This window comes from Natator depressus, chromosome 3 (assembly GCF_965152275.1).
Source record: "Natator depressus isolate rNatDep1 chromosome 3, rNatDep2.hap1, whole genome shotgun sequence".
In the NCBI taxonomy this organism is placed as follows: Eukaryota; Metazoa; Chordata; order Testudines; family Cheloniidae; genus Natator; species Natator depressus.
The window spans coordinates 108462662-108475168 of NC_134236.1; the positions used below are offsets into that span (position 1 = coordinate 108462662).

Consider the following 12507-nt stretch of genomic DNA (forward strand, 5'->3'; position numbering starts at 1 on the left):
TTACTCATCTAGGCTTGTTGGTGTTTAATTTTTTTTCTTTCAAAAGCTAGAAGAGCCATTAGTGGACAAGATTTTAAATTTACCCCCAGCTTTCACTATCAGTTTTAAAGCAATAAATGTGGAGTGGGGAAAGAAAAAAGAGTTCTATATGTTTAAAAAAGTCAGGTTTTTATGATATGTTTAACTGCCTGTATTTTTTCCTCTCATTCACCTCCCTCACATTCACAGCCTGACAAATGGCATTAAAGTTCATCCAAAATGTCTTTTGGGTCAATTTATTTAATATTTCACTATCCTGACAGACATTTGTGTGTGACGTTTTTTCATTACTGTTAGTTCAGTGTTCTTGCCAGTCCATCCGATTCCCTCCATCCCCCTGTCCCCTCAATATAATATAAATGAATAATTTCTTACTGGAAAAAGGCTAATTATAGGCTGTCAGTTCAAAATAGGATGGGAATAGGGTTGGTCAATATAATATGTGAGCTGTGTTTCACTTCTTTGCTGTTGCTTGTTGCTGAGTTGTTGCATAAAAAGAGAAAGCAATATAATAGGTTACAATTAATTTTGGATCCATGATTATATCTCCATAGTAAAGGTTGGGACTAAGTTCCATTATAAGCCTTATTTCTTGCTTGTCCAGCTTCCACATACCATAATTTTAACTAGGACCATTTTGATTTGGCCTAAAAATTGTCATATATGCTTTAAAAGCAAAGGAATGTAAATAGAATTGGCCAAACTATTTTTGTATTTATTGTATTAAATATCAAGAGTCTAATTTATTTTAGTGAGAGTAGGATTGGGCCTCTGGACACTGACAGACAGAAAATACTACCTTTTAAGTTAAGGTTCCTATTTACTGTACAATATGTAAACCAAAGAATGTTACAGCTATAAAAACCTTAAGACTGAAAAGTGTCGGAAAGAACAGTTATGGGAAGAACGGTAAATATTCAAATGCACTCTTCATATTGTCTATAATACATGTCAGTGAGTTGCAAATTCCAAAAAGAACCTTAACTCCACCCATACTCCTGCCCAGTCTCAACATATAGACCATATCCCTCTTACATCATCCACCCTACATGTTTTGAATATGGGCTACAAACTGTCATAAACAACCACGCACCCACCATGCATGGCCCACAGACCCAACCACAGTCCATCTTTTGGCTTGCCTGTCTGTTATCAGAGATATGAACACCTTGTCTTTTACCCTCCATATAAAGACCAGAGACAACACTCTTTTAAAGCAGGATTCTAAGGAACTCTATATTTTTCAGCTGCTGGTGTAATAATAGCAATATCTTAATTATTACTGAAAAAATCAAGTTTTGGCTTGTTTAAAGGTTTCCTAAGCTGTTGTTTTCTTGCTTCATAGGATGTCACCTGTGAGTGATATGTGGTACTATCACTGGAAACGGAAGCTGCCGCACTTTCTGTATTTATTTACTATCTACGTGATATGTGTGCAGGATTTGGGTAAGTGAGAAAACTATCATCTCTTTCCAATAAAAAGATCATGGGCCCAGTTTTGGTGAATAAGAGCTATCCTTATGTATGGCTGTATTATGTATTTCCATTACTTTCACATTTTAATATTTTGATTACGTTGTAATTTGATAGTTTGATTTATGTTTTATGCTATTGCCAAGGTTCAGTTTTTCTGTTTTTGAAATACTATTTCACTCATCCATCCCTGCCATTTCTTTTTTTTTTTCAGCTAATTGTGCAACTTGACTTTATTTGCTTGACCCTTTCTTCTGATTTTTCTTAGTAAGTTCTTGCATCTCTCCTGATTTTCTCATTCATTTCTGCTTCCTCTATTGTAAGAATAAGGTGTGATACTTAAATATTTTTCCAAATTTGGGGGTGGGCATGTGTGTGTCTAATGTAGTGACTCTTCAACATCAAAAATAAATTGATCTTAAAAACTGTAAATGAAAGATGATGATGATTAATTTTAAAATAATTTGTGCACATGCAATTTGAATGATATAAAATATATAAATGATATGATATAAAAATTGCTTAAAAAAATCTATAGAACAATCATATACTGGACAGGACATTTAATTAAAAACTCAGTCTTTGTCAGCCTGTATAAACTGATGAATGCAGAATTTTGTAATATTTTGAAATTATTGTCCGTAAACTGAAAACCTAGAGATTTGATTTACCAAATGCCTTTTCCTGACAATGAATGCAGAAAGTATTTTAGGAGTTTCAGCTGCTTTGTTGGAAAAATCTCTGCAGTTTACTGGACAGTTCTTGAGCATAAGAAAACCTTAGAGCAGATTGTGGCATGCTAATTCCATATCAAATGGGAAATTTTCCAGTTACTAACTTCCCATTGGAAAGACCATACTAAATCTGAAAAACAGGGTGGAATATATAGAGATGTTCTGTTCTTTTTAAAAACAAAGAAGTAAAGAACTTTGAAATTTCATCAGAGGTTATGTATTTGTTAAACTGTCCAAGCTGCACATTCATAGTTTCAATTGCACAACAGTTTAAGTGATAGGTTTCAGAGTAGCAGCCGTGTTAGTCTGTATTCGCAAAAAGAAAAGGAGTACTAGTGGCAGTCTCTAAGGTGCCACTAGTACTCCTTTTCTTTTAGTTTAAGTGATGTACTTTTTAAACCTAGATAAAATATTATAGACAGAAGTCTACATTTGGGGCCAGACTGTCTGCTGTAGCTGATTAGTGCTTAGCACAACTGGGGTGTGCAAAGGTCCTATGTGAATCCCGTTGATCTTGAGCTCCCAGCTGCCAGTCTGGTCCTTAGTGTAAAATAAACCAGCTGGGGGACGGCTCTAATTTTCCATCAGCTGTTTAGTGGGCCCTGTGTCTGGCAGTTGTGGAATGCTGGGGCACAAGGATGCCTCAGACAGTCTCCCTGAGCTGGTCACTGGGAGGGTTCAGAGCCACTACAACGGCTCTGTACCATTGCAGGATCCCTCATTACAGGGGCATATGTGCCAGCAGCTGGCTACACCAACTTTAAGGTTGCTTAATGCCAGTGGAGTGGTACAAAGAAGCCAAAATGCATTTGATAATCAGAGAGACAAGGTGGATGAGATAATATTGTTTATGGGACTAACTTCTGTTGGTGAGAGAGACAAGCTTTCGAGCTTACACAGAGCTCTTCTTCAGGTCACCATCAGAAATTGGTACAATAAAAGATATTACCTCACTCACCTTGTCTCTCTCATATCCTGGGACCAACACAGCTACAACAACACTGCAACATGCTGAAATAAATTGGTTAGCCTCTAAGGTGCCACAAGTACTCCTTTTCTTTTTGCGAATACAGACTAACACGGCTGCTACTCTGAAAACTGCATACTTGTTAATCTGGTATTTTGTTTTGAAATCCACTGATCTGATACTTGACAATTTTTATGTTTCTGTTTTGTTTTGTTTTGTTTCTCCTGTCTTTTGGCTAAAAAGAAAACCTGTGTTTTATGTGTTAACCCCTTTATTGCTATTCGAACGTGAATGTGTGTAGGCAGGAGTTTTCTATTGTACATTACTTTTCAATTAATGGAACATCAGATCATCAGACACTTTAGATAGGATAGCCAGGAATAAACAATTTCAATAGACAGATATGTTTGCAGTTCAGCAATGAAGCAGGTCACAAGCAAAATTTGTTGTTGACACTCTATTAAAATGAAAATGAGACATTTACATTTCGTGTGATGTCATTTCAGTGGACTTGTCTTCAGACCCTTGGGTTTTCATTTTTAATGCTGTCCTTGCAACTCACAGGTGTGTTTCTTCTTTGTTAGGCCATAAGCTAGAGCTGCAATATACTAACCTTCCCCCCATATCTTTGTATTTTTTAATAGAAGTTTGCTATTTGAGGTGTACTAAGCAGATGACAGCAGCCCTTTTAATGCATTACAGATTCTTTGCCATGTTTTTTCTTTTTACTAAAGATGTATGTCAGTTTGGCTTTGGACACACATGGTATCCAGAATGTTAATGTTAGCTTAAATGTTACTGAAGTTAATGCAATAGAATAAATGCCATAAAATCTCACATTCAGCCAGCTTCACTAGTGATCTGTAACCTCCAAAGCTATTGATTTTTTGCACTATGACTAGCGGAGGTTAGATATGTGGAAGGATGATGATAATCAGATGCCTTTCTCATGGATTAACTATAGGGCTGGTAGTCAAGGCAAAAAAAGTCAGTCATGCCTTTGTCGGGGCACAAATTCAAAAGTAATAATTTTACAGTGAGAGCTTTGCTTGCATAAGGATGCAGAATCAGGCTTGTTTTCAGAAAGAAAACTCAAGGGAGGAATAAACACAGCAGAAAACCTATAATAGTAGCAGAATTGTTTCTAAATAGAATGTTTGTTCAGAGTTTTCTGTGATGTGTCAGCAGCTATTTAAGGTGAACAGCTCCTTTTTTCTGAATTGGCTAGTTAAATGCAAACATACTGAAAGACAAGTGCAATAGCTCAGTGAATTACCCTAATATAGACCTGCTCAAAAGCACATTGAAGTCAGTGGAAACACTCCCGAAGATTCATAGATTTTAAGGCCAGAAGGGACCTCTGATCATCTAGTCTGACCTTCAGTCTAACATAGGCTATGTGTTAACAGATTTGCCCATTACTTTGGGGGATGCTTATTTATTAGGGTTACTCTTCTGGGGGGAGGGGAGTTCTGTAATTCTGTTAATGTACTGCTTATGTCACTTGTGTGTTCATATGGACCTCTACTCCTTCCTTCTGCAAGTCCCCTCCCAATGGAACTATTCTGCAGGACCTAGGTTCCCCGGGGCTGGATTCCTCCAGCCCTAGAACCAGATGAACACGGACACACACACATGCACACACTAACAGAGCAAATCTGAGCAGACCGGATCAATCAACACTTTCAAGCTGTCACCCTTATATATTCCTGGACTCAGTGGGCTGGGTCAAGCAGCACTTTCAAGCTGCAACCTTATTATGCCACAGGTTTAGCACATCCCTATCCCCACTTTCACGTCACAATTGTACTGGTAGTAACTCACTTGATGAGCAAACCCCAAAGTATTTTGGGCACTACAGGGATCTTTAGCTTAGGTAAAAGAAGCGTTGCTGCAGAGTAAATGGGGAAGCTAAAAACACAAAAGAGTAAAGTTCAGAGAGAGAGAGAGAGATGCAACCAGCTCAACTATAAAAGTTATTTATTGAATAATAGTGATAACTACACAAGGAGAGCCTAAACCAACATAACAGTTACATTATTAAAGGTTAATACTTGAGGTAGAAAAGAAAACAGAAAGAAAGAGAGAGAGGGATCTTGTCCACTCCATGAGGCTTGAACTGGTTGGGGTTCCCAGGTGATGGTGGTAGCTCAGGGTCCTGGGTGCTGGAGGCAGGCAGAGCCCCTAGCACGATCAGTCAGGAGATGGAGTCCCAGTGAAACTGAGACAGAGTTTGGGTCCATGAATTACTTGGGCATAGGTAGGGGGTTTTGTAGAGAAACAACAATGGTTCAAGGGAGAACACTAGATTTGTTTATGGGTAAACTGATGACTTAAGGGTTTTCTTTGGGCTAGACAATCGGAGCTGATCACTCTTGGCTATGGGTGGTGTTTTCTTCCAGGGAGCTCACAATGCAACTAGGCTGCTTCAGTATTTTGGATATCAATCAAGGATTCGTTACTAGAATTGATCTGATAACTGCTGAGCTGGGTGTGTGCAAGCATAGGTTCATTAACATCTGGAGCAGAGATCCCCCATGATGCAGTGCTTCCCTGCTTTTCTGTTCCCAGCGTTCAGTGCAGTTCTCTGTTCTCCATTCTGTATGCTAATTGAGATGTCTCCCTGTCCCATCTTTCATGCAGATGAGGCTAGGGGAGTTGCTTCAGTTCTCCATTCTGTATGCTAATGGAGATGTCTTAATCTTGTCACCCTTGTCAGGAAGGTCTAGGTGTGTCTTCCAATGCCCTCCATGCTCTCTGCAAGTCTTTGCTTGAATCAAAACCGATTAGAGAAGAGACTGGTGGGGGGTGTCTTTCATGAGTCAGAAAGGCTGGATATTGCGCCCTAGTTCCCCAAGAATACAGACCTGGCTGGTATCAAGTTGGACTTTCCTGAATTAATTCCTGTTTGAATTAAAGCATGTCTTTTGAAAAAACTTGCAATCTTGATATACAATGTGCTTTGGATCAGGTCCTGGAAGATCATGGGACAAATCCTCAGCTGCTGTAAATTGTCATAGATCATTGACTTTTAATGGAGCTATGGCAATTTACACCCACTGAGGATCTGTATTTACCAACAGGGTGAGAAATAGTGTATCTTTTCCCAGTGTAAGTCAGCCAGTTTGAGATATACAAATAGGTCAACATTTCTCCTGTAATTTGGGTAACTGGACCATTGGTTACCATACAGTGCTCTTAAAAATCAGTATAAAAAACAAACCAAAACAAAAAACACCTAATTCAAAGTTAAGGAAGTGCACTTTCCACTTCTTTTAAAGTGTAGAAATGCACATGGAATATCATCCCCAATATCCTGAACTCTGTTCTGTTCTACCCTATGCACCTGTTGCATCTTGTATATAGGAGAGCAATGTTATGAGGAGTGTGGCCTGGTAGATAGGGCACAGAAGACCTGGTTTCTATTCCTGGCTCTGCCACTAGATTGCTGTGGGGTGGCTGTGGGGAAGTCACATCCCCACTCTGTGCCTTACTTTCCACATCTGTAAAAATGAGACTAATGATCATTAGCTCCCTTATAAAGTGCTTTGAGATCTACTGATGAAAAACACTATGAAAGAGCTGGTTGTTGTGGTGATGATGATAATAGAGTTTTTAATAAGGATGTCTTAAATCCATCCCATTTATGTAGCTGGGGGACTCTGGATTCCCTGGCTTTGTATTTGTACAATATGTAAGTTAATCCCCTGAACATTGACATAAAATCAACCTGAATTTTTGGTTCAGTGTTTAGGAAATTGGGAGATCCAGATACATTATATTTGACAGTATGACAATGTTCTGTGCCTTAGAAACCCTACATGCATTTGGGAAATTGTACTGAATGGTTGGCTTAAATAAGGACATTTTTAGTGAAGAGATATAAAAGTCTGTCTTTTTACAGTAATCTCATATCATCTAAAATAAGGCAGAAGTAGTTTGATATAGTGAAGTAAAAACATTGGGGGTTAATTGCCTCGGAAATATATAATTAACGTTTCAACAAGAGTTCAGTTAGATCACTTCTCAGTTGTTGTAGTTGTGGATGCATAGGAAGATGTCTGGTGTTTAGGATAGGATTTTCCTGATTTTGGTAGCTCTCTGGATTGTAACACAGGAGCAGAACCAAGGTTGTTTAGGTGACCTTAACTGTATGTTTATAACTGCATATTTGCTTTCTAATTAATTTAAGTATAAGCTCTTCATTGAATTTCCAGTTTTTCTAATGTTTGTGCCTTTTGAGGGACTTGCAACATTTTCTTAAGAATTTTTATCCCTTTATGTAAATGCTATAAATTTACAACCTTAACTACAGCTTAATCATTTTAATGTTATGCAGGACGTGAAAAAGATATTTTTAAAATAAACATACATAGAAAGAAACTATAGCTACAGTAGTTCCATACTATATCCCCTACTAGTGCTATTATGGAACCACTGTGTTGCAGCTGATATCACCCAACCTGTGGTAGGGGCTGATCTGAAGCCCTTTAATGTCAGTAGCCATCTTTTCACTGACTTCAGTCTTTCAGTTGGCTTCCATTGACCTCAGACTTTCAGTTGACTACAGTGGGTTTTCAGTGAGGTCCATAGAACAAGATGTAGGGAGAATAACTGTGTGTCATGTGGTGTCACAGGTAGTGGTGTTCATTGGACTGTAGGGAACCATGTTCCTCTTTCCAATGGCTATTTAAAAATATTTATTATTTGAACATAAGAATGGCCGTACTGCATCAGACCAAGGGTCCATCTAGCCCAGTATCCTGTCTTTCAACAGTGGCCAGTGCCAGGTGCCCCAGAGGGAATGAACAGAACAGGTAATCATCAAGTGATCCATCCACTGTCACTCATTCCCAGCTTCTGGCAAACAGAGGCTAGTGACACTATTCCTGCCCATCCTGGCTAATAGCCATTGATGGACCTGTCCTCCATGAATTTATCTAGTTCTTTTTTGAACCCTGTTATGGTCTTGGCCTTCACAACATCCTCTGGCAAGGAGTTCCACAGGTTGACTGTGCATTGTGTGAAGAAATACTTCCTTTTATTTGTCTGAACCTGCTGCCTATTAATTTCATTTGGTGACCCCTAGTTCTTGTGTTATGAGAAGTAGTAAACAACAGTTCCTTATCTACTTTCTCTATATCAGTCATGATTTTATAGACCTCAATCAGCTATCAAATCCCCGCTCATTCTTCTCTTTTGCAGACTAAATAATCCCAGTTCCCTCAGCCTCTCCTCATAAATCATGTGCTCCAGCCCCCTAATAATTTTTGTTGCTCTCCACTGGACTCTTTCCAATTTTTCCACATCCTTCTTGTAGCGTGGGGTCCAAAACTGGACACAGTACTCCAGATGAGGCCTCACCAGTGCTGAATAGAGAGGAATGATCACTTCCCTCTATCTGCTGGCAATGCTCCTACTTATACAGCCCCAAATGCTGGTAGCCTTCTTGGCAACAAGGGCACACTGTTGACTCATATCAAGCTTCCCATCCACTGTAACCCTTTGGTCCTTTTCTGCAGAATGCTGCCTAGCCACTTGGTCCCTATTCTGTAGCAGTGCATGGGATTCTTCCATCCTAAGTGCAAGACTCTGCACTTGTCCTTGTTAAATGTCATCAGATTTCTTTTGGCCCAATCCTCTAATTTGTCTAGGTCCCTCTGTATCCTATCCCTACCCTCCAGTGTATTTACCACTCCTCCCAGTTTAGTGTCATCTGCAAACTTGCTGAGGGTGCAATCCACGCCATCCTCCAGATCATTAATGAAGGTATTGAACAAAACTGGCCCTAGGACCGAGCCTTGGGGCACTCCGCTTGATACCGGCTGCCAACTAGACATGGAGCCATTGATCACTACCCGTTGAGCCCAATGGACTAGCCAGCTTTCTATCCACCTTATAGTCCATTCATCCAGGCCATACTTCTTTAAATTGCTGGCAAGAATACTGTGGGAGACCATAACAAAAGCTTTGCTAAAGTCCAGGAACAACATGTCCACTGCTTTCCCCTCATCCACAGAGCCAGTCATCTCATCACAGAAGGCAATTAGGTTAGTCAGGCATGACTTGCCCTTGGTGAATCTATGCTGACTGTTCCTGATCACTTTCCTGTCCTCGAAGTTTTAACTATCTTTAGTAATTTTGTATCATCTTCAGATTTTGCCACCTCACTGTTTACCCCTTTTTCCAGATCATTTATGAATATGTTGAATAGGACTGGTCCCAGAACAGACCTCTGGAGGACACCACTATTTACCTCTCATCATTCTGAAAACTGACCATTTATACCTACCTTTTGTTTCCTATCTTTCAACCAATTACCAATCCATGAGAGGACCTTCCCTCTTATCCCATGGCAGTTTACTTTGCGTAAGAGCCTTTGGTGAGCCTTGTCAAAGGCTTTCTGAAAATCTAAGTAGACTGTATCCACTGGATCTCCCTTGTCCACATGCTTGTTGACCCCCTCAAAGAATTCTAGTAGATTGCTGAGACATGATTTCCCTCTTTGTTTGTTTGTTTTTTTTTTCAAGGGAAAGGTTAGAGAAGAGAGGGTGCCCGGAAGGTCTTCGCTTCCCCATAAGTTGAATAGAAATCAGTGAGGGGTCTGGATATACACAAACTGGGAGCCAGGTCAGGGTATTGGAGGGGTCATCTACATGTAAAAGAGCTAGTTTGGGATGTGACCCTATCCCCATGTAAGGAATACAGGAGCCAAGTCTGGGGTGTCTGTGGAAGGTGGTGAGTGCAGCTAAAGATGGGATTAGGGTGCCCACTTATATAAGGGTGATGGACAGGTCTGGAGTTGAATGTCACCCTCCCTCCCCCCATGAACAAAAACCTGGTGAGAGCAAGTTTGCAGGAGAGGGAACAAAGCAGAAAGCATGTATATTAGCAGGGAAAGCTAGTACTGTGCCCCAACTGTGAAAATTGATTCCGCTTTATCTTTAACATACCTTTCTTGCCTACATAACTCAGGAATTGTGTATTTGCAACTGTTCTGAACCACCTACCCTAAACAAGGGCCGAAGATCTTATCTCTGAGTGAGTGCTGAAATAACTAAAAGCAGAGTTGCTTATCTTTCTCCCTCCTGCCGTGTGTGCAGTAAGGATTGAAGTGCCAAGATACTATCCAAAACAGTCAGTAATTCTACATGTACGGCTGAGAGGCAGGGAATGATTTGATAACTTTATTACTAATACTTTGCAAAAATTCTCTCCTGGCGTCACTGGGGTGGGGATAAGTGTGTATGTATTGGATGGACACTGTGTGTAAGTGGAAGTGACATTTCTGACTCATACACACAATGAGTACTTAGAAAGTTAGGAAACCTAAAGAAGTTTCAGTTAAAAAGGTATCTGCTTTCCTGTTGGCTAGAGGAAGGATATTTAATTTCTTAACTCTCCTCGAAAGATACCTTTTAACTGAAACTTCTTTAGGTTTCCTAACTTTCTAAATACTCGTGTGTATGAGTCAGAAAAGTCACTTCCACTTCCATGCAGCGTCCACCCAATATAATAGATGTGCATATGTATATGGAAATTGAGAGGTTAGGTAACATAATACCAAGATTCTCTCTAGTCGTCCTGTAACACTTTCATTTATTCCCTTTCCCTGTTAATTTCCCTTCACATTTTAATGTAATCCAAAGCAATATCAAAATAAGCACTCTATGCTGTATTTATTTAATGTCCAGATTTATGCTTTGATGGGGTATGCATTGAGACCTTTTATGGCTTTATATCTTTTGTTGAAATCTCTGAGTTGCCTCTTTTATACACCCCTGCCTTGACCAGCTAATTAATGTGAAAATAAGTCACAGCTGGGATGATTTGTGCAGGAAGCAGCCTCTTATTATATTTATTTTATTTTTTAACAATACATTTTTGATTGAACTGATTATTATCTCCCTTGAAGTGTTTTGAACTTATTCTATTTAAACATAAAAATATTATCTTAAAAGCTTGCTGGGTGTCTCTCCTCGCCCCCTGCCCCCCATGTGGAACTGTAGCCGGAAAGTAGAATGCGGCCAAACACAACTGAAAAAACTGAACTGAGGAAGAATTGGCAACACCTGCTCTATGCTTTCTGCTAATTTTTTTTGTTCCACAGTAGTTACAAAAATGGACTTTTTATAAATAAACCAAGGGATGAAAGCATGTCAGGAAGGGTAGTAATATTTTTAAAGCACCTGTTGAAGAGTATACCTTGAATAAAGATCATCTGCTTATCCCATCAAATATGGTTTGTGGAAACTGTAATTTACATATGTTATTGTGTTTGCTCCCCATAGCAGAGCCAAGAATAGAGCTCAAGTCTCCTGACTCACAGTCCAGTCCAATAGGTCCCATTGCCTCTCATAAAAGTTATGTTGTACAAAGGTTCACAAGTCCAAGTTGCTATAGTCCTCATCTGTTATAGAATCATAGAATATTAGGGTTGGAAGAGACCTCAGGAGATCATCTAGTCCAACCCCCTGCTTTCAAAGCAGGACCAATCCCCAACTAAATCATCCCAGCTAGGGCTTTGTCAAGCCGGGCCTTAAAAACCTCTAAGGACGGAGATTCCATCTCCTCCCTAGGTAACCCATTCCAGTGTTTCACCATCCTCCTAGTGAAATAGTGTTTCCTAATATCCAACCTAGACCTCCCCCACTGCAACTTGAGACCAAAGCTCCTCGTTCTGTCATCTGCCACCACTGAGAACAGCCTAGCTCCATCCTCTTTGGAACCCCCCTTCAGGTAATTGAAGGCTGCTATCAAATCCCCCCTCACTCTTCTCTTCTGCTGACTAAATAACCCCACTTCCCTCAGCCTCTCCTCGTAAGTCATGTGCCTCAGCCCCCTAATCATTTTTGTTGCCCTCCGCTGGACTCTCTCCAATTTGTCCACATCCCTTCTGTAGTGGAGGGACCAAAACTGGACACACTACTCCAGGTGTGGCCTCACCAGTGCCAAATAGAGGGGAATAATCACTTCCCTCAATCTGCTGGCAATGCTCCTATTACTACAACCCAATATACCCTTGGCCTTCTTGGCAACAAGAGCACATTGCTGACTCATATTCCCTTAGCAGGATGAATGGCTTTCATTTCAGTATCTTCTATTCATCAATCCTTTTAGAATTCTACTTTCCTCTACTATGAATGATTGACATCAGAAATATTGGACAATAAAGCAGAAATTTTAGTTGAGAATAGGACAATCCCTCAAGTAAGAACTGATATCTACATAAATCTAGCAAGTTTGCCAAATTCATATTCATACAAAAATCTTAAAATGAGTTATCGATGGATA

The 12507-nt window shown here is 39.8% G+C and overlaps 1 protein-coding gene across 1 annotated transcript in view; it reads left to right on the top strand.

Moving 5' to 3' along the window:
• The first annotated feature begins 1385 nt into the window (after positions 1-1385).
• The window catches only part of ADGRG6 (adhesion G protein-coupled receptor G6), a 144234-nt gene continuing 133112 nt past the window's right edge, over positions 1386-12507 (top strand). Inside the window, exon 1 of the mRNA XM_074948531.1 lies at positions 1386-1485. Coding sequence (XP_074804632.1) covers positions 1386-1485 — 100 coding nt within the window. The remainder of the gene's footprint in view (positions 1486-12507) is intronic.